A 20,023-nucleotide genomic window follows, 5' to 3' on the forward strand; every position below is an offset into this window, starting at 1 on the left:
CCAACATCGCGGTGACCAAGATAGAGTCTTGAGCTAAGCTTGACGGGCAAATACACACCCACACATTTTAGCCACTTAGTCTAAACCTTGTTGGCAACTCTTTTTCTCTCTCTCTATGTGTGTGTGTGTGTCTCTCTCTCTCTCTCTCTCTGTCTCTCTCTGTCTCTCTCTCACTCTATCTATCTAATTTCTATGCAAAAGTAAATCACTCTATCTTATTTCTCATAGAATTTCAAATGATTATCCAAATATGCATTCTCTACTCTACTTCACTCTAATTATCCAAATATGGGCTCTGCCCACTTGACTCTACTCCAAATAATTATCCAAATAAGGGCCTCACTCATTCTCTACTCTAGTTCACTCTATTCTCCTCCACACTCGAGAGTTTGTGGCTACCTGTGAGCCATCTTATCATGGGAATGTCCCAAAAGCAAGAAACTTGTGCAATCTTGTCATCTTAGTCTGCTGCAAGCAGTTGGACGACGTTCCTATCTCCCCAAGAACGGAATCTAATTCTCACAAAAGTCATCTGCTCAGTTACTACTCTCTTTAAGGGGGGGTTCACCTTCATGTGCGGATGGGTGAAGCCCCAATACCGATGTCCGCGATGCTTTGAGGAAAAATGAGCGTTAGTCCATTGAGGCGTTCATGAGAGGTGGACAACATTGCAAATGTGCAGTCATTAATACATCAAAGAGAGCTGGTCTGTTGCGGTAGATACTCGAGAGTCCATCTTGGAAGGCTTGAGTTCAATTCTCGCTTGCAGGCTGACAGTGCTGGTGATTGGTTGGACAGCTCTGGATTGTCTTGGGTGGCACAAGGAGGCTGCCCAAGTTTTTGTGATCGCCTGGGCACGACTAGGATACCAACTGAGTTGTTACTGCATGGTGTCCACTTGGGTGTGAAAGCCGAAACCGCGCACTGGTGGATAGAGAATGTTGTCCGGATGGGCGCAAAACCCCCTAATTACGCATAGAATTTCAATGCACTCTATCTTCTGTTTTCTTATTGGGTGTTGTATTGAAATTGAAAGTGCCAACATCGCGGTGACCAGATAGAGTCCTGAGCTAAGCTCGAACTCAAGACAGGACGATACACACCCACACGTTTTAGCCACTTAGTCTAAAGGCTCTTGGCAACTCTCTCTCTCTCTCTCTATATGTGTGTGTGTGTGTCTCTCTCTCTCTCTCTCTCACACACTCTATCTATCTAATTTCTATGCAAAATTAAATCACTCTCACTCATTCTCTACTCTACTTCACTCTGCTCCAAATGATTATCCAAATATGGGCTCTACCCACTTGACTCTACTCCAAATAATTATCCAAATATGGGCCTCACTCATGCTCTACTCTACTTCACTCTACTCCACACTAGAGAGTTTGTGGTTGCCTGCGAGCCACCGCTCGAGAGAGAGAGAGACACACACACACACAAACACACACAAAAACAAAGAAACAAAGCACCCATATTTGATTTCAATCGTTCCTTGAGCTATTAAGCTCCTCCCATGGTCCCCTTCACCTCTTGCCCTTTCCACAATTGGATAACTTCCTCTTCAACCTGCTTTTCTCTTCTCCACTGCCATGGAAATTGCTGCACGTCTTCCTTCGTTTCCATGGAAATCCAGCTCCTCCCCTCAGCTTTGCGCACTGGCATTTGTGGGTTCCTTCAGAGACTCGCCACTTTTCGATGGCGTTTCTCCAAGGAGCACCACGTGCTCTTGCCTTCCTTGTCCTCGACGTTCAAAGCCTCGTTTCTTGTTCTGTAGCGCTCATGCGGCTGTTTCTTATTGCTTCCCCTCCACCGCAGCTCCCTCTTCGGACGGTTTTAAGGAAGAGCTGAATCAGTTGCTAAAGCTGCTCCCACCTCCCATCCTAAAGAGGCTAGAAAATCATCCGGAGCTTCCGCAGCTAATAGAGATAGTACTGGACCTGGGACGACAGCCGGTGGCAAGATACCCATCTGGAGATTGCCCATTGGCCGACGATGTTTTGACAATCGCAGACTTGGAGCAAGCCATCTCTTTGGTGAGCTTTTCATCTTTCTATCATGCTAATTGGCTTCGTTTTGAACGATCTTCTTTCTTTTCTTCTAGAAGTGCTTTTGAAAGGTTCCCTTTTTAAACTGGGAATGAGCTCGTGGGCTGCGAAACAAAGAAAACCATGAACATTCATTGAGTCCAATTGTGCAGAAGGATGCTTAATCCTGGATAACTCAGTGGTGGTCTTCTTCCAGGTTGGTGATTTTGCCGATGACAATCGTGCTGGAATAGATCGCACTTTACATCGAATCAGTGCCATAAGGAACAGGTCAGGACGAATAGTTGGCCTTACTTGCCGGGTTGGTAGAGCTATATCTGGAAGTGCAGAAATGGCAAGAGATTTGGTCAAAAGTGGGGGTTCTCTCTTGCTTATGGGACCTCCTGGTGTTGGCAAGACCACTGCGATCAGGTTGGTGTCATCTTCGTTACATAGCGATTTTCTCCGTAGAGGACCATTTATCCTATCTTTATGATTTTCTAAAATCCGCTTGAACTGACATGACGCACCTCAGTGAAAGGACATCTCCCTGAATATGAGTATATCAATCATCCTGAAAGTGCTGATGCATCCTTTAGATACCAATGTTGAAATTGAGATGCAGCATGAACTTGATGACCAGTCGTTATCCTTGGACTTTACAAAGCAGTCAAAACAGAAGCCTAAAAAATAAACTAAATAATTCAAAGGCGCCATTTTGATGTAGCTTTCTCCCATATTGCGTCACCCGCTATTGCCAATCCCAATAACAGATGTGCGCTTTTGCGTGTTTACATGAGTTGTGGGAAATGGCATCTTGCTCACCTACCAGGAATCACAAGCAGTTGTAGCTTGAATGAAGAGATTCTAGACTACCTTTTGACTAGCCTTCTCCTTTAGTGCTAGCCTTCTCATGGCTGAGTCTGCCCTTCACCTCTACAGTGCCGAGAGAATCTCAGTACAAAGACTTTGTATAAATGGATGCTCAAGTATGTGTGAGTGTTTGTATGTGTGAGAGAATATGTTTATACTATGGTCTACACCCACTGTTGGGCGCTGATGACGTCAGTGGTGATGTCATAGTAGCTAGTCCCTGCTATGCATGATGGAGTTTATGGTTTTCAAACCTTATGAGTGACTATCATGAGATTGAAACTGCACTATGTTGTGTTTTTAGAGGGTCTGTTTGGGCATGTTCCTGGACTCATCTAGGTATATATACTATGTTTGGATGTAAATAAAAACCAACAGCGATCAACCTCTAAGAATTCCCATTCGACCATGTCAAGGTTGTAGTGGCACCAGCCCGGATGTGCTATGTGATGAAGGGAAAAAGGATGCAAAGTCAGTGGGGTTAGCGGTAGGGAGACATTTAGCTGATTGAATTCACATTGTTGATTTTCACTGGTCCAATCATCAATGTCCAGACTCCACTAGTGACTAGACATTTGGTCCTTGTGTGTATGAACAAGGAGATCCAATGAGGCAAAGATTCAAGTGTTTGTGGAGCTCTTGTCTTGTGTTATCCTGCCTTGTGTCAGTCATGGTCCAATGGCATGGGAGTTCGTATATAATTGGTCCATGCATGAATGAACTAACCTTATGCTGATTGGTAAACCGATGCATTGCGGTTAGGAAGATGCTCGCAGCAAGTTGTGGCGGTGGCTGAGGCGGCAATACCACATACCTATAAATCTATGAGCATGCAATGTACTCCTTCCTTTTTTCCAAGCTCGTACAATGAGAGTCGTAATAGATTTGTCAGGCAGCTGCTAGCAGGTTTTGGTCGATGTCGTAGAGTCTTCTTTCTGTAAGCCAACAAACACGATCTGGTTCAGGCATGGTGTTTGGATTCTTGTAAAACGGGCTTGTCCCTCCTTGGTTTTCATATACATATGAGATCATTACGTCTTCGTGTGTCGAATCTTCTGATGTGATAACATAGAATAACTGGAAGGTTATTTGTTTTCTGAGTTACTTTTCGGTGTGTGACTGTTATGTTCTATTGCATGCACTCAAAAACCCAACATTTATTTGCAGATTTGCAGCCTGCTCCGGTTGGCAAAATAGGTCCAGTGCTAACAATTCTTCATACCCTATAAAGGGAGCTGGGAGGATTTTTCTGTCATCAGTTGATGGGATTGATTTATGCCTTCAAGATGTCTTGTATGTACCCAGGATTAAGAAGAATTTGCTGTTTGTGTCCTCTTTTGGGAAAAGAGGCTTTGCTGTCATTTTTGAGGATGATAAGTGCATTGTTCGGGATAGAGAAAACAACTATTAGATAGTCATTACAGACACTTTGAATCAAGCTTGTACCAGTTGGATAAACATGACAATAATATGTCTAATGCATGTGTGGCAACAGTTACTCCAGAAATGAAAAATGCAGAATTATGGCATGCAGCATATGGCCATGTTAATTATGGCAGTTTGCTGTTGTTGCAGAGACATATGGTCAGGATATGCCTTCCTTGGATACTCCTGTGTCTGTGAAGGGTGTTTGAAGCATATCTACGATGTCCCTTCTATTTGTTTACTTGCATGAGCAAAAGCTTTATTGATAAAGATGCTTGAGATGGATGCTGCTAGTTTGTATCTACAGGATTTCAATGGTTTTGTTGTATCTGTTTAGATCTAGAGAAGATAAAATTTGTTGCTGACATTCTCTTCAATTTATTTAAAGTGTAATATTGCCTTAGCTCATGGATGATTTTCTCATTTCTTTGGCCTGAAACAAAAGGAAAGTGAATCCATCCATTGTATTTTCTTTTTCAATTTGTGCTTGGCCATGTTGTCCCACAATGACAATAATCTGTTTGTACTATGTCTTGCAGGGACATAGCAAGGTTGCTAGCTGATGAGTATGACAAGAGAGTTGTGATTGTAGATACATCCAATGAAATTGCTGGTGATGGAGACATTCCTCACTCAGGAATTGGTCGGGCACGAAGAATGCAAGTTCCTAACGTTGCCATGCAACATAAAGTAAGCATACTAGATAAATGCTGAAATATAGGAAGTGGCTCTTTCTTCAAATACCAGAATATGTGAACAAATAAGGATGTTTACGCATGCGAACACTTTGAATTTCTAGCATAAAAGAGCTTGCATTCTTTGAGAGAAGTAGACTAGCAATTCATTATTTGTAATGGGAAAGGTAATATCTCTATTAACCTAAAAATTTTGAATACCCTTTGTGCAACACATGTATTTGATTTTATTTTGAAATTTGAATAAAAGTGATGCAATGCGAACAACATAAAAAGGTAAACAAAAATGAAAACATATTGGTTAGCTTAGAGCATGTCACGAGGACGTGAAAAGTGATGTAAAGTATCTTCGTAACTCAACCTACGCTTAACCCAAGGTTAACCATGGTTAAGTGTTGTAATGGTTTGGCCGTGAGGGACTGGCTAGAGGAAGTGCACACTTCCTAGAAGTTCCTAAGGGCAAAGTCTAGGTGCACCACTAGGTCCTAGGGGCAAGGCAAAGGCTTTGAAAGAGGGGTCTAAAAGTTGGGCCCAAGGACAACCAACGTTGTCCTTGATATGGGGGTTAGGACTTTAATGAAGGGGCAAATGGCAAGGAGGAGATGCCATTTGTCATGCATGTGTATGCATGCCCTTCCCCCACCTTCCATCTCTCTCCTCTCACTGTCCCAGAGGTGTTAGACGTTTTTCAGTTGTTCTTGTGCAGTTTTTGAGCTGTTTGAGCTGTTTCAAGCGTGTTTTCAGTCGTTTTAAGCCGTTTTAACTCTGTTTTGACTGTTCCAAGGCTAGTACTCACTTCTAGGAAGTGCTAGAAGTCATTTTTAAGCTTTCTGAAAATTTTCGTACGGACTGCACGGACATCCGTACGGATGTGTTCAGCTGCCTCTAGCAAGTGCCCGGGGTTTGTCTTTTGCTGTGCTGGACCTTTGTGCACATGTTTTTGGCTGCGTGGTGGCTTCTGGAGCTGTTCTGGAGCTGCTATGGAGCGGGAGTTGGTTCCAGGTTTGGTTTTTCCTTGTTCTTTCTTGCTTTGCAGCTTTTTGCAGTGCATGCGTGTTGTGTGTAGTCGTTTCAGGACTCCAACAGGTTCTAGGAAGCACCCAAATGCAAGGGTGATCCTGTGGACTAAGGACAGTGTGGATGCATGTGGTAGCCTTGAGGCTGCCTTGAGCTCAGTTTGCCAGTGGTTTGGATGCTTGAATGCCTCTAAGTTGTGCCAGATCAGAAATGAATGCCTGAGTATGCCTTGCCAGTGGGAATTCTAGTGGTGCACTAGGATTAGATGCCTTGAAGACAAGTAGAGGATTTGCAGAGAGGAACAGTGCAGGGTTGAATCCTTGTTGTAAAGCATTTCCATTCAGAAGCATTAAATAAATATCGTAAGGGGCGCCAAGGCATTTGGGGCCAGTGGGTGCACTGTGTACTATTTTCATTGAGTAGGGGCATTCTAGCCTCACCTTTGTTGTTGTTGAAGCTTGTTTCTAAGTTGTGCTAAGTGATTTAAGTGACTGAAGCTTGCATTGTGGCTATTTATGAAGTTTATGATTGAGTAGAAGAAGATACTGCCCTTTTGTTTATCGAAGGCAGGTTTCAGTGGTTCCATTGCCGGGATCGTCACCATCTTCCTACAGAGGTGGGCCCTGGTAGTGTTGGGTGAAGGACACCTTCAGTGCAATTGTTGCTATAGCCATCAATCTTAGCAAGCATGTCACACCGTGAGAGGTCATTGACCATTTCAGAGCAAGAGGGGTAGGACGAAGACAAAGCATGAGAGAGCTTTGAAGAGGAGCACAATACCAGTGGGGGTGATGACCAGCAGGACAGTGGGGCTCATCCAGTCTCTCCTGAGCATGCCACGGAGGACTCACAGGATGAGGTAGATGAGGCAGAGGAGCTTGATCCCAATGCACTTTTTCAGCTACGAATGCAAAGTGTAGCGGGAGCCTTGTCGCAGTTGCAACATGCTGTCACGGAGATTATGCAAGCTCCTCCCCCTATGGTTGCTTCCCTTGGAAGCAAAAAGTCATCTCAGAAGAAACATAAGAAGCATAAGAAGACCCCTAGGCATGTTTCTTTCGGTGGACAGCCATAAGAGATGCCTTCGATCACCCCTGTAGCAGGCAATGCCAATAACTTCCATTCAGTCAATCAGGGACAGCAAGCCCTTCCTCAGCCCACGATTCATCCAGGATATTTCGGAGGGGGATCAGTTTTTCAGGCAATGGTGGCACCATCCGTAGAGGCACCCGGAATGCCAGGTAGCTTTATGGGCAGCACGCAGCCGGGAATGCAGAATTTCCAGCAACCTATGATGGGTGGAATGTCTCTTGCAAATGCCAATATGATGTACTCAAACATTGGGATGCAGCCTGGAATGCAGAGAGGAATGCTGGGACAATGGGCAATACTTGGAATATGCCACAGATGCAGGGAGTGGGACCTGGAATGCCAAACCCCACCACGGGTACGGTTGGAACGGCTTAGAATGCGGGAGTAGTGATGCCCCCACCGTTTTTACAGCCCCCTGTTTATGACAATCTCACCCCTAAAGGCAAATTGAAAGATTACAAGGAGGGAGGGGCAACTGTCAAGTTTGAGACTTTCAATGGGATGGAGGACAGATTGAAGGCTTTGACATTCGTGCAACAGTTTGATGCTGCCTACTCAGGTGGACACTTCACAGAGTCCTCCAAAGTCCGAAAGGTAGCCACCTTTTTGAAGGGCAATGCGCTCCAATGGTGGACCAACCTCCTCTTGCAAGGCAGAGAACCTACCACTTGGGTCGAATTCAAGCAGGTCTTCTCAGCAGCATGGCTCACTACCACTTTTGAGGTGGATATCATGACCGCCTGGTACAGGTTGGATGCTGCAAATTGCAAAAATTTGGAGGACTACAATAAGAAGTTTTGGGAAGCCCTACTGCCAGTGAATTCTTACAGACATGTACCGCTATCCAAGCAAATTGAAAGATATTGCTGCGGGTCGCCAAAGGAGATTGAGGACTACTGCACGAAGACAAGGGTTTCCAATATGTCTCAGTTGGTTGAGAATGCCACTACAGCTTATGCACTAATGCAAGGGAAAGTTTCTGGGTTCAAAGGAAGCTCACAGGAGACATCAAGGTCAAAGGGTAGTAAGACGGAATCTCCTAAGAAGTTCATAAAGTTTTCGCAGCCCATGAAGGCAAAGTTTGTTGGAGGACAGAGGCGAGTACCGACCCGCATGTCCGATGAGGAAAAGAAAATTCTCTATGATGCCAACAAGTGTTATATTTGCAAGGAGGAAGGCCACATGGCTTTTGAATGCCCACATAAGAATCGGGAGTTCCCTCCTTCTAAGCAAGGTGAGCACAAGGAGGAAAAGAGGACTGATTAGAAGAATAAAAAGCCCAAGCCCACTGCTGGTCTTTTGCCAGACTTGATTGGGGCTGTTCAGAATACAGATGCTACAGAGTTATGCCGGGCATGGGGCAAGATAAGAGACCAGACAGCTTTGATGTTTTTCGATCTGGGAGCCAAGGCCAATTTCATCTCTCCAAAGCTGGCTGGAAAGTTAGGAATAAGGGCAGAAGAGATGGTCCTTTGTGTGATGTAGATATGGCTTGTCTGGGACTCAGCCAGTCAGTTACTCCGGTGATAGGCAAGCTGCGGATGCATATTCAGAGCTACGTGGACACAGAAGAGTTCTATTTTATGCCGTTGAATGGTTGTGATGTGTTACTGGAGATACCTTGGCACTTTCGTGTTGGGGCTGTTTTGGATACAAAGAATAAAACAATCACAATCACTCACCGTGGCAACACCCACGTTCTGGATGCTAAATTGAAGGGAGAATCCATCCCTGTTGTATCTGCTTCTGCCATTGGCAACGTAATGAAAAAGCATCTTTCAACGTGCTTAGTGTTTGCATCTGAAAAGAAGACAGTAGAAGAAGAGTCTCATTTTTCTAAGCTAGAAAAACAGCGGACAGATTTTCTTTTTCAGTTTAGGGACTGTTTTTCTGACTCACTTCCACAGGAGTTGCCCCTTGAAAGGCCAGAAGACCACACGATAGATATAATCCCTGGTAGCAGTTGTCCTAACCGACCTCCTTACAGGGTCAGTGCAGCCCAGCAAGAGGAAATTATGAACCAGGTCAAGGACCTGCTAGAGAAGGGGCTGATTCAGCCCAGCTCTTCACCTTATTGCTCACCCGTGCTCTTGGTCCGGAAGAAGGATGGATCCTGGCGGATGTGCATTGACTATAGAGCCCTTAATAAGATTACCATTAAGAACATATTCCCTATACCGCGGATAGATGATATTTTGGATAGGTTACAGGGGTTTGGAATGTTCAGCCGCATTGATCTGAGGAGTGGTTATCACCAGATCAGAATTCAGCCAGAGGATGTTCATGCGTGAGATCCATTTTCTCGGGCACATTGTTTCCAAGGATGGAGTTAGGATGGACCCTGCCAAGGTAGAGGCCATCAGGAATTGGCCACACCTGAAGAACATCCATGAAGTACGTAGCTTTCTGGGCTTGTGCTCATACTACAAGAGGTTCATTCGGTATTTTGCAGAGATTGCATCTCCTTTACATGCCTTACTGAAGAAAGGGGTCACTTTCAGATGGGGTCCCAAAGAAATTGCAGCTTTTGACCTACTGAAGGAGCAACTCTGCTCAGATCTTGTGATTATTTTGCTAGATCTTCGCAAACCCTTCGCTGTCCAAGCAGATGCATGTGGGAACAGCGTAGGAGGGGTACTTATGCAGGATGGAAGAGTGCTCCAAGGTGCTGAAATGAATTTTGGCATCTATGAGAAAGAGATGTTGGCTGTCATACGTGCTCTTTCGACCTGGAAGCATTATCTTTTGGGTGCTGATTTGTGGGGGTTAAAGGTCACTGTGCCTGAACTCCGGTTATGTACAATACTCAAACACATATATAAATGAATGAAAAAGAAGATTAGGGTGGTTTTGCACCCACCAAACTTGTGTGGCTCTCTATCTCTCTCTCTCCCTCTTCCGTTCTTGCTTGCGTTGAGAGCACTCTCAACTGGTATCAGAGCCCGGGTGATCTAGCTGAGCGTGCGTGAATGCTTGGAAGCTCAGCAGCTCTGTGGGAGGAAGGAGAAGCTCTGTGGGAAGCTTTGTGGGTGACTTTACTTGCATCCGAGTGTGCAGAGACCTTGGAGAAACCTTTGGAAAAGTCACTTTGGCTTTACGAAGTGGTTTTTAGAGCCTGTTAAGAGCTTTCAAAGAAAAAGTCATTTTTTGAGCTTTTCCCTATTCCGTTCGATGACAGAGACTCCGTATTGACTTGTAGAGGAGACTATTGCTTGCTTTTGGTGTCCACATTACTTCAGGAGCCTGGAAACACCTTCATTCCTGAATCTGGGATCATTTCATTGGATTTCTGAGTCACTGTGTCAGTTCCTGCGTTTTTTGCCTGGGTGTTGGAACTCAAGTTTGGAGCAACCATTTGCAGATCTGTCAGTTCCGGTGGACTCAGGAGGTCCTAAAACTTCTATGTTGCTCATTATTCGCACTCCGGTGGAGTTTACAAATAGCTCTGTTTCAAAAAACGTTTTTCAGCCCGTGTGTTGGACCCAGTGATTGAGACCACGGTTTCCAAAACCGTCTGTCCCATTGCGTTCCGGACGCCCAAAAACCCCTACCTGTCATTTCTTGCGTGATTCGGTGGAGGATTTTCAGAGTTATAAATCTCTGTGTATTCGATTTCGTCTCTCTGTTATGCATTTTTCATACTAAGGTTTTGAAACCTTAGATTTATGCCACATGGCAGTGGATAAGTGTTGACTCCCATTTCTCACTCATTGGTTGGGATTTTGGAGTTCTGGCAGAAGAGAGATATTTGCAGATTTTCTTGCTGAGTCCGATTATGCAATGGCGCCCATGTTTTCAAGCATCTCAGGTTCTATTTTCAGTAGCGCTCATTACCGTGGGACTATGATTTCTTGAGCGTACCTTATGCAGATCACTCTAGTTGCAGTTTGAGCAGTGTGCGCTCATTCGTGGTATGCATTGGGTTGCAACGGATGATTTATAGGCCATTTGGATGCATTGCGGTCCTTGTTGGATGCGCTGATAGGCCCAAATTGCCTTGTGGGATGCTATTTTTTTATGGACGCTTTGCACATGGATGCTATTTTATGCTGAGGGACAGCTTTGAAACATTGCAGGTGATGCACTGATAGTGCTATGCTCTCTTGGATGAGACATTATTGATGCATATGCCAGTGGACAATGTTTATGCTTGAGTCATTTGGCACTTATTGGCATTTTCTTTTGGGCCAGATTTGCTCATATGGATGCATAGTATATGCACATGAGTCAGATGCTTTGAGTTTTGAGTTTTGGTGATATTTCACTCTATTGTGGCATACACATTTGGGTGCACCTGGTATTTGGTGTGATTCTCTCTTGCAGGCACTAGCATTTGGGATTTTGCTTTATTTGCATCATGGCATCCTCTTCCATGCCTGAAAAGGAGTTTTTCAGCATTAAAAAGTTTGATGGGACAAACTTTTCTTTGTGGAAAGAACAGATAAGGGATGTGCTTATTCAAAAGAAGCAGATTAAACCCTTGGCAGGGATTGAAGCTAAGCCTGCAAATATGTCTGAGGATGATTGGAATGAGTTGGATGCATTAGCAAAGTCTACTATTAGACTTCATCTTGCAGAGTCTGTTTATTTCACAGTAGTAAATAAGCAGACTACGGAAGATTTGTGGAAGAAACTGTGTGCCACTTATGAGAAGGAAACTGCCTCTAATAAAGTTTACCTCATGAAGAGGTTGTTTGAGCTGCAGATGAAGGAAGGGGTCTCCATTGCTTCTCACTTGAATGAATTCAATATTATTTTCAGCCAGCTTCAGGCTCAGAAAATGAATTTTGATGCGAAGACTAAGGCAATATTTCTCTTATGTTCATTGCCATCCTCATGGGATACCTTTCGTACAGCTGTCAGTAACTCTGCACCTGGTGGAGTGCTGAAATTTGATGATGTTGTGGGTAGCTTGTTGGCCGAGGAGATTAGACGGAAGTCTATGGATGGCAACAAGCAGGATGCAGCCTTAAATGTGCAAAGGTAGATCACAGTTCAGGGGAAGTCCCAAGAAAGAGGGAAGTCTCGTAGCAAATCCAGGGCACGCAACATTGAGTGTTACCACTGTGGCAAGAAGGGCCATATGAAAAAGGATTGCTACAAGCTGAAAAGAGAGCAAAAGGATAAGAAAAAGAATGTAAATTGGGGTGCAAATTAAAAGGAAGAGAGTCCAAGGGAGGACAAAGGAAAAGTGAAGATCGAGGAGATCAATGCAGTCACACATGATAGTGACAATGACGTTCTCTTCATGTCTACTTTATCTGCAGAGTTGCTTACGACTTCAGATGATGCATATTCCCAGGATTGGATTTTGGATTCTGGTGCTTCATTCCATGTTACTCTCCATAGGGAATGGTTCTCCACTTATGATAGTGGAAAGACAGGTTATGTGCATCTTGGAAATGACTATGCATGTGACATAGTGGGAGTAGGTGACATAAAGTTTTCTTTTGCAAATGGGTCTGCATTTGTTTTGAAACATGTGAGACATGTGCCTAAGCTGACCAAGAGTCTTATTTCAGTGGGTCAGCTAGATGATGTTGGTTTTCACACCACTTTTGGCTTTCAAAGTTGGAAAATTCAAAAGGGCTCTATGCTTTTGGCTAGGGGTGCCAAGTGTGGGACTTTGTATCCCTTACATGTATCAAGGGTATTTGATCATGTTGTTGCAATAACCGAGCAGCCAAGCACTTCTTTGTGGCATTGCAGGTTGGGGCACATGAGCCAGAATGGAATGAAACTCTTATGCCGTTTGGGTTATGTACCACATTTGAGTTTCTCTGATTTTGAATTTTGTGAGCATTGTCTCTATGGAAAGCAAACTAAATCAGCCCATAAAAGAAGGGGAAAGAAAGAGTTTGAAATGCTTGATTTGGTGCATTCAGACGTATGTGGTCCCATGCCTACACGGTCATTAGGCGGGGCTGAATACTATGTGACATTCATTGATGATGCAACTAGAAAAGTGTGGGCTTATGCTATAGCTCGGAAGAGTGATGTGTTCCAGGTATTTCAGAAATGGCGGGCCTTGGTTGAGAATCAGTCAGGTAGAATGCTTAAATGCCTACGGACTGACAATGGTGGAGAGTATCTCTCTCATGACTTTCAGCATTTCTGTGATACTCGTGGGATTAAGAGGGAGCTTACATCCCCTCGTACTCCAGAGCAAAATCCAGTTGCAAAAAAGATGAACCGTACCATTCAAGAAAGGTTGCAATGCATGCTTTTCAATGCAAGTCTTTCTGGTGGTTTTTGGGCTGAGGCAATGAAGACTGCAGTGCATGTGATCAATAGATCACCTAGTAAGAGTTTGGATGGTGGTATTCCTGAAGAGGCATGGAGTGGCAAGAAGCCCTCTTACTCTCATTTGCGTATATTTGGGTGTGAGGCATATGCACATGTGCCAAAAGAGCTTCGAAAGAAGCTAGATCCTAAGTCTAGGAAATGCATCTTTCTGGGTTATGGTGAAAGTGGAGAGATGGGCTATCGTCTCTGGGATCCAGAAGCAAAGAAGATCATACGCAACCATGATGTGGTCTTCAATGAGAAGAAGATGCATAAGGCACCCATGAGGGATGTGGAAATGAGGAGAATCACTTTCCAGGATGTGAATCCACCTGCATATGTTGATAGACAGCAAGCTGTCCATGCACCAAATGTGCAAGAAATGGTACAACCAAGTACTCCCACAGGTATACAATCAAGGGTAGATGATGGATCATCTATTGGTGGAAATGATGAGCCAAATGTGGCTGATATGCAAGTGGGACAGCAAGCTGAAATGCCCTTGAGAAGAACATCTAGAGTGTCTAGACCGCCTGATAGGTTTGTTCCAGGGGTAGACTATGTGATGCTTACTGAATTGCGGGGAGCCTTCTTGCTATAGAGAGGCTATGATGCGTGAGGATCAACGCAAGTGGGAGTATGCTATGCAATCAGAGATGAGTTCACTTATGAAGAATAAGACTTGGGACTTGGTTTCTTTGCCACATGGAAAGAAAGCATTGCCATGTAAATGGGTCTACAAAATGAAGGTCACAGGTGATGATGTGCCTAGGTACAAGGCCCGTTTGGTTGCTAAAGGGTTCAAGCAAGAGAAGGGTGTGGACTTTGATGAGATATTCTCTCCGGTTGTGAAGATGACCACACTTAGATGCATGCTTGGACTAGTGGCAATAGAGGATATGGAGCTTATGCAGATGGATGTCAAGACAGCTTTCTTGCATGGGGATTTGCATGAGGAAATTTACATGGTTCAGCCGGAAGGCTTTGAAGAAAAGGGCAAAGAGCATTTAGTTTGCAAGCTGAAAAAGAGTCTCTATGGTCTTAAGCAAGCACCTAGAGAATGGTATCAGAAGTTTGATGCTTTCATTCGGTCCCAGGGTTTTAGAAGGAGTGAAATTGATCACTGCCTCTACACTAAAAGGGCTAAGGATAGTAGCCTGATAATCCTGGCACTATATGTGGATGATATGCTATTGGCTAGCAAGAATACTTATGAGCTAGATGCATTAAAGGCCAAGTTGCATGAGGCCTTTGATATGAAGGATTTGGGATTTGGAGGTCATATTCTTGGTATGCGCATCACGCGTGATCGGAGTAGGAAACTCCTTTGGCTTTTACAAAAAGAGTATGTTACAAAAGTATTGCAGCGTTTCAATATGGAGGGGGGGAAGGCAGTGAGTACTCCATTGCCTCCATATGTGAAACTGAGTCATACAGATAGTCCCAAATCAGATGAGGAGAGGGCCATGATGGCCAAGGTTCCTTATGCATCAGCAGTTGGGAGTCTTATGTATGCTATGATAGCTACTAGACCAGACATTGCATTTGCAGTGGGAGTTGTTAGCCGGTATATGGCTAATCCAGGAAAGAGGCATTGGGAGGCAGTTAAGTGCATCATGAGGTACATGAAGGGTACCAAGGAGATGTGCATTTGCTTTGGTAAAGGAGACATGCGTGTACTTGGGTACACAGATTCAGACTATGCAGGGCATGTGGATAGTAGGAGATCCACTTCTGGTTATGTGTTCACCTTTGCAGGTGGTGCAGTGTCGTGGATGTCTCGTGCACAGAAGTGCATTGCTTTGTCTACCACAGAGGCTGAGTATGTTGCAGCCACAGAGGGTTGCAAGGAGGCTATATGGCTTGATCGGCTAGTGGGAGATTTGGGGATTCATACAGGTGTACCGACATTGCATAGTGATTCCATGAGTGCTATTCAGCTAGCACGGAATCCGGTCTTTCATGCAAAGACCAAACACATTGAGGTCAGGTACCATTTCATCAGGGAGGTACTTGAGGACAAGCGCATAGAGCTTGTCAAGGTTCATACAGATGATAACCGTGCAGATATGCTGACGAAGAGTCTACCTAGTCAGCGGTTTGAGTATTGTCGTGTATTGATGGGCATTGGATAGTATGCTCACTAGTTATTCTCCCTTAAAGGCACATTGTCCTTTAAGTGGGAAGTTGTGGGGGTTAAAGGTCACTGTGCCTTAACCCCGGTTATGTACAATACTCAAACACATATATAAATGAATGAAAAAGAAGATTAGGGTGGTTCTGCACCCACCAAACTTGTGTGGCTCTCTATCTCTCTCTCTCCCTCTTCCGTTCTTGCTTCCGTTGAGAGCACTCTCACTGATTTTCGTGTTTAGACCGATTGTCAATCACTACGGTACTTTCTCACTCAGAGAAAGTTGTCTGAGAAGCATATGAGGTGGGCAAATTTTCTTTCTATGTTTCATTTTCAGATTGTGCATGTGCCTGGGATGAAGAATGTTGTTGCAGATGCACTGTCACGCGAGCCCACTCCAGATGCAGTGTCTGTTAAGCCACAAGTCTCAGCAGTGACCATTGCATATCATGATGAGCTTGATGCCATGAAGGATCAATATGCCAATGATGCTGATTTTTCACGGATTTATGATCAGTTGGTTGATGGACAGAGGCATGAGCACTATACTCTCAAAGATGGATTTCTGATGATGCATGGTAGATTGTCTGTCACGAAACAGTTGAGGCCCAAAGTGTTGATAGAGAGTCATGCTCCACCCTATGCAGGACACAGAGGCATTGATGCCACCATCAAAGCTGTGGAGCACTATTTCTTTTGGCCATCATTGAGGAAAGATGTCGAGGCATATGTCAGGACATGCATCACCTGCCAAAAGGTGAAATATGACAGGCAGAAGCCGGCTGGACTGCTGCAGCCTCTACCTATTCCCAATCGACCTTGGCAGAGCATTGCCATGGATTTTAACTTTGATCTTCCTCATACACCATTTGGACACGATGGGATATGCACCATTATTTGCAGATTCAGCAAGCAGGCCCACTTCATTCCCGTCAGAAAGAAAATTACAGCAGACTAGATGGCGAGACTCTTTATGTCTCATGTGTTTAAACATCACGGGATGCCTCAATCAATGGTCAGTGATAGAGACCCGCGGATGACAAGCCTTTTCTGGAGAGGTATCTTTGAGAAAATGGATACCACGCTGAATTTCTCATCCTCTTTCCATCCTGAATCTGATGGGCAGTCTGAAGAAGCCAATTCCACTAATTTTTGCCACTTGTTGAGTTCGCGTACAACAACACTGTACACTCATCCACGGGGAAAGCCCCCTTTGAAATTGTGGTAGGAGAATGGAAGGTACCTCCCATTCTGCATACGAATGAGGAGATTTTTGAAGTGGACAGATTTGTGGAAAGTTTGGATGTTGCTTACCAGAAGGTCAAAACAACCCTCTAGAAAAGCCAAGAGAAGCACAAATGGGCAGCCGATAAGCATCGCCGCAAGTTGCTCTTGAAAGAGGGCTATTGGATGCTGCTGCGTTTTCAAAAAGCATGACTTAGGAAGATGAAAGGCAAGACGAAAGTGTATACAAAGCTGAAAATGCGGTATTATGGTCCTTTTCAGATTTTTGAACGCATTAATGATGTAGCTTACAGGCTGAAGCTACCTACCGCTTGGACCATACACAATGACTTTCATGTGAGTTTATTGAAGCCTTTCCAGGGTGATGTGCCTGTTGACCTGCTGCATGAGGATCAGCCCGAGGTGGAAGTGTTGGATGAAATCTTGGTTCCGGAACAGATTTTGGCACATATGGAAAGAAAAGTGAAAGGTAGAGTTTCCCGTTGCTACCTGTTGAAGTTCAGGAATTATCCTGCATTGGATGCGAGGTGGATGGAGGAGGGTGACTTAGCCGACTCACCTCAGATTTTGCAGCTCTACCTCGACGCGTTTCAGCTTGCGCCAACTATGGTACAGGCTCCTATAGGTTCAGCAGAGCAGAGTTCTGGAGCATTGCCTGGTGCTCAAGAGGAGGGTAGCACCTCCCCTTCCTTGATTCATATTGCTCATATATATGGAGATCGCTTGGTGGCACCGATTGTCTCACCCGAGATGCTGCTTGCTGATAGTATTTTTGCCGTGAGGTCTCCATGATGGGTGTTTGCGACACTCGACATAGAGGATGCATTGATGTATGGATGGACTCTCGAGCTCTCCTAGCCCATATTATCATTGCATGTTGTATCTTACAGATGATGTATATTCTGGTATGGGCTATTTTAACCTATTTGTACTTTTTCAGCAGCAACCTAGGTAGTTTGCTGTTTTAAGAGGAGGGTATGTCACGGGTGATGTAAAGTATCTTCGTAACTCAACCTACGCTTAACCTAAGGTTAACTATGGTTAAGTGTTGTAATTTAGCATAATTATGATTATGTTATATTGTCGACATGAATTCTTTGTTGCTTTGATAGTTCATCCTCCCAATTACAATAAAAGGGTGCTTACAAGAAGATGTTAGAAATGCTGTATTCAAGATTAGTGGTATTGTGAGGCATGCTTACTATCAAATCGCATTGATTGCATTTTCTTCAACTTAAGCTGAATAATCTGTAGACTGATTATGAATATATCTTACATGGGCATGTGAAATAGGTGGATATCTTAAAAACAGATCTCCATATCAAGCATCGAGAAGGCTAGGGTGGAATCCATCAAAGCCGTATGCTTGCTTGAGAAGCACTTTCCCTCGAGCATTATGATAACTCAAGTGCACTTGCTTGTGCACATTGGTTTGGCCATGAGGGATTGGCTAGAGGAAGTGCACACTTCCTAGAAGTTTCTAAGGGCAAAGTCTAGGTGCACCAATAGATTTTAGGGACAAGGCCAAGGCTTTAAAAGAGGGGTCTAAAACTTGGGCCCAAGGACAACCAACGTTGTCCTTGGTATGGGAGTTAGGACTTTAATGAAGGGGCAAATGGTAAGGAGGAGATGCCATTTGTCATGCATGTGTAAGCATGCCCTTCCCCCACCTTCCATCTCTCTCCCCTCACTCTCCCAGAGTTGTTGGACGTTTTTCAGTTGTTCTTGTGTAGTTTTTGAGCTGTTTGAGCTGTTTCAAGCTTGTTTTCAGCCGTTTTAAGCCGTTTTAACTATGTTTTGACTGTTTCAAGGCTAGTACGCACTTCTAAGAAGTGCCAGAAGTTATTTTTGAACTTTTTGAAAATTTTCGTACAGACTGTACGGACGTTCGTACGGACGTGTTCAGCTGCCTTGAGCAGGTGCCCGGGGTTGTCTTTTGCTGTGTTGGACCTTTGTGCACATGTTTTTGGCTGCGTGGTGGCTTTTGGAGCTGTTTTGGACCAGTGCAGGCTTCATGAGGAACTTTCCCTGCTGCTTTTGGCACCTTCTCTTAGGAGGACTCAGGCACAGATCCCGAGGCAATCATTTCGGGACAGATCTGTGAACCATCTTTCCTCTACAACTCTTTCTTGTCCACCCTCCGCTCTCTACCTTCATTTCTCTCTTCTCCTGATTGCTGGAAGACACCTGCACCCTGCGGGGAGCCTAGACAGAGGATAGGTGCGAGGAAGGAGCTCGCCCCTCTGCCACAGACAACGGGAGTTGGTTCCAGGTTCGGCTTTTCCTTGTTCTTTCTTGCTTTGCAGCTTTTTCAGTGCATACGTGTTGTGTGCAGTTGTTTCAGGACTCCAACAGGTTCTAGGAAGCACCCAAATGCAAGGGTGATTTTTGTGGACTAAGGACAGTGTGGATGCATGTGATAGCCTTGAGGCTGCCTTGAGCTCAGTTTGCCAGTGGTTTGGATGCCTGAATGCCTCTAAGTTGTGTCAGATCAGAAATGAATGCCTGAGTATGCCTTGCCAGTGGGAATTCTAGTGGTGCACTGGGATTAGATGCTTTGAAGACAAGTAGAGGATTTGCAGAGAGGAACAGCGCAGGGTTGAATCCTTGTTGTAAAGCATTTACATTCAGAAGCATTAAATAAATATCGTAAGGGGTGCCAAGGCATTTGGGGCTAGTGGGTGCACTGTGTACTATTTTCATTGAGCAGGGGCATTCTAGCCTCACCTTTGTTGTTGTTGAAGCTTGTTTCTAAGTTGTGCTAAGTGATTTAAGTGACTGAAGCTTGCATTGTGGCTATTTATGAAGTTTATGATTGAGTAGAAGAAGATCACTGCCCTTTTGTTTATCGAAGACCGGTTTCAGGGCGCTAGTCCCATTGTGCACAATTGAGTCCAAGTCTTTTAACTTTGTGGTAACTATCATGAGATGGAAATTTGCAAAGTTTGATAACTTTTTTTCATGAAAAGTAACCACTTATATTGCCTTTTTCAAAATATCATACAATAATAAGGTATCCTCAAGGGTGCTAAAAAAAGACATAATGTTTGCGATTTGCATCCTAGGGCATCAGCTCACTGCCTAAGGTAACTGTGGAGCAAATGCTAACAGCCGGTGTGAGGGAGAGTACAAACCACTTGGTTCCTCAATCAACGAGAGTGTAGGTCAATCCTTGCACAACACTTTGAAATTCTCCAAAGCCTCCTCTTAGTTCTGCTCTCATATCAAGCATA

General features: G+C 44.4%; 1 protein-coding gene and 1 pseudogene across 3 annotated transcripts in view; both read left to right on the forward strand.

Moving 5' to 3' along the window:
- Positions 1-1,377: 1,377 nt before the first annotated feature.
- Positions 1,378-20,023, forward strand: part of LOC147898745 (protein SEEDLING PLASTID DEVELOPMENT 1-like) — a 37,934-nt gene continuing 19,288 nt past the window's right edge. For all 3 annotated transcript variants that reach the window (XM_087379001.1, XM_087379002.1, XM_087379000.1), the window contains exons 1-3: positions 1,378-2,033; positions 2,242-2,456; positions 4,862-5,012. In XM_087379001.1, coding sequence (XP_087235127.1) covers positions 1,590-2,033; positions 2,242-2,456; positions 4,862-5,012 — 810 coding nt within the window. In that variant the 5' untranslated portion in view covers positions 1,378-1,589. The remainder of the gene's footprint in view (positions 2,034-2,241; positions 2,457-4,861; positions 5,013-20,023) is intronic.
- On the forward strand, positions 7,517-19,175 carry LOC147898746 (uncharacterized; annotated as a pseudogene).

This window comes from Dipteris shenzhenensis, chromosome 9 (assembly GCF_047967505.1).
Source record: "Dipteris shenzhenensis isolate YYH24624 ecotype China chromosome 9, Dip_SZ_1.0, whole genome shotgun sequence".
NCBI classification, from domain to species: Eukaryota; Viridiplantae; Streptophyta; class Polypodiopsida; order Gleicheniales; family Dipteridaceae; genus Dipteris; species Dipteris shenzhenensis.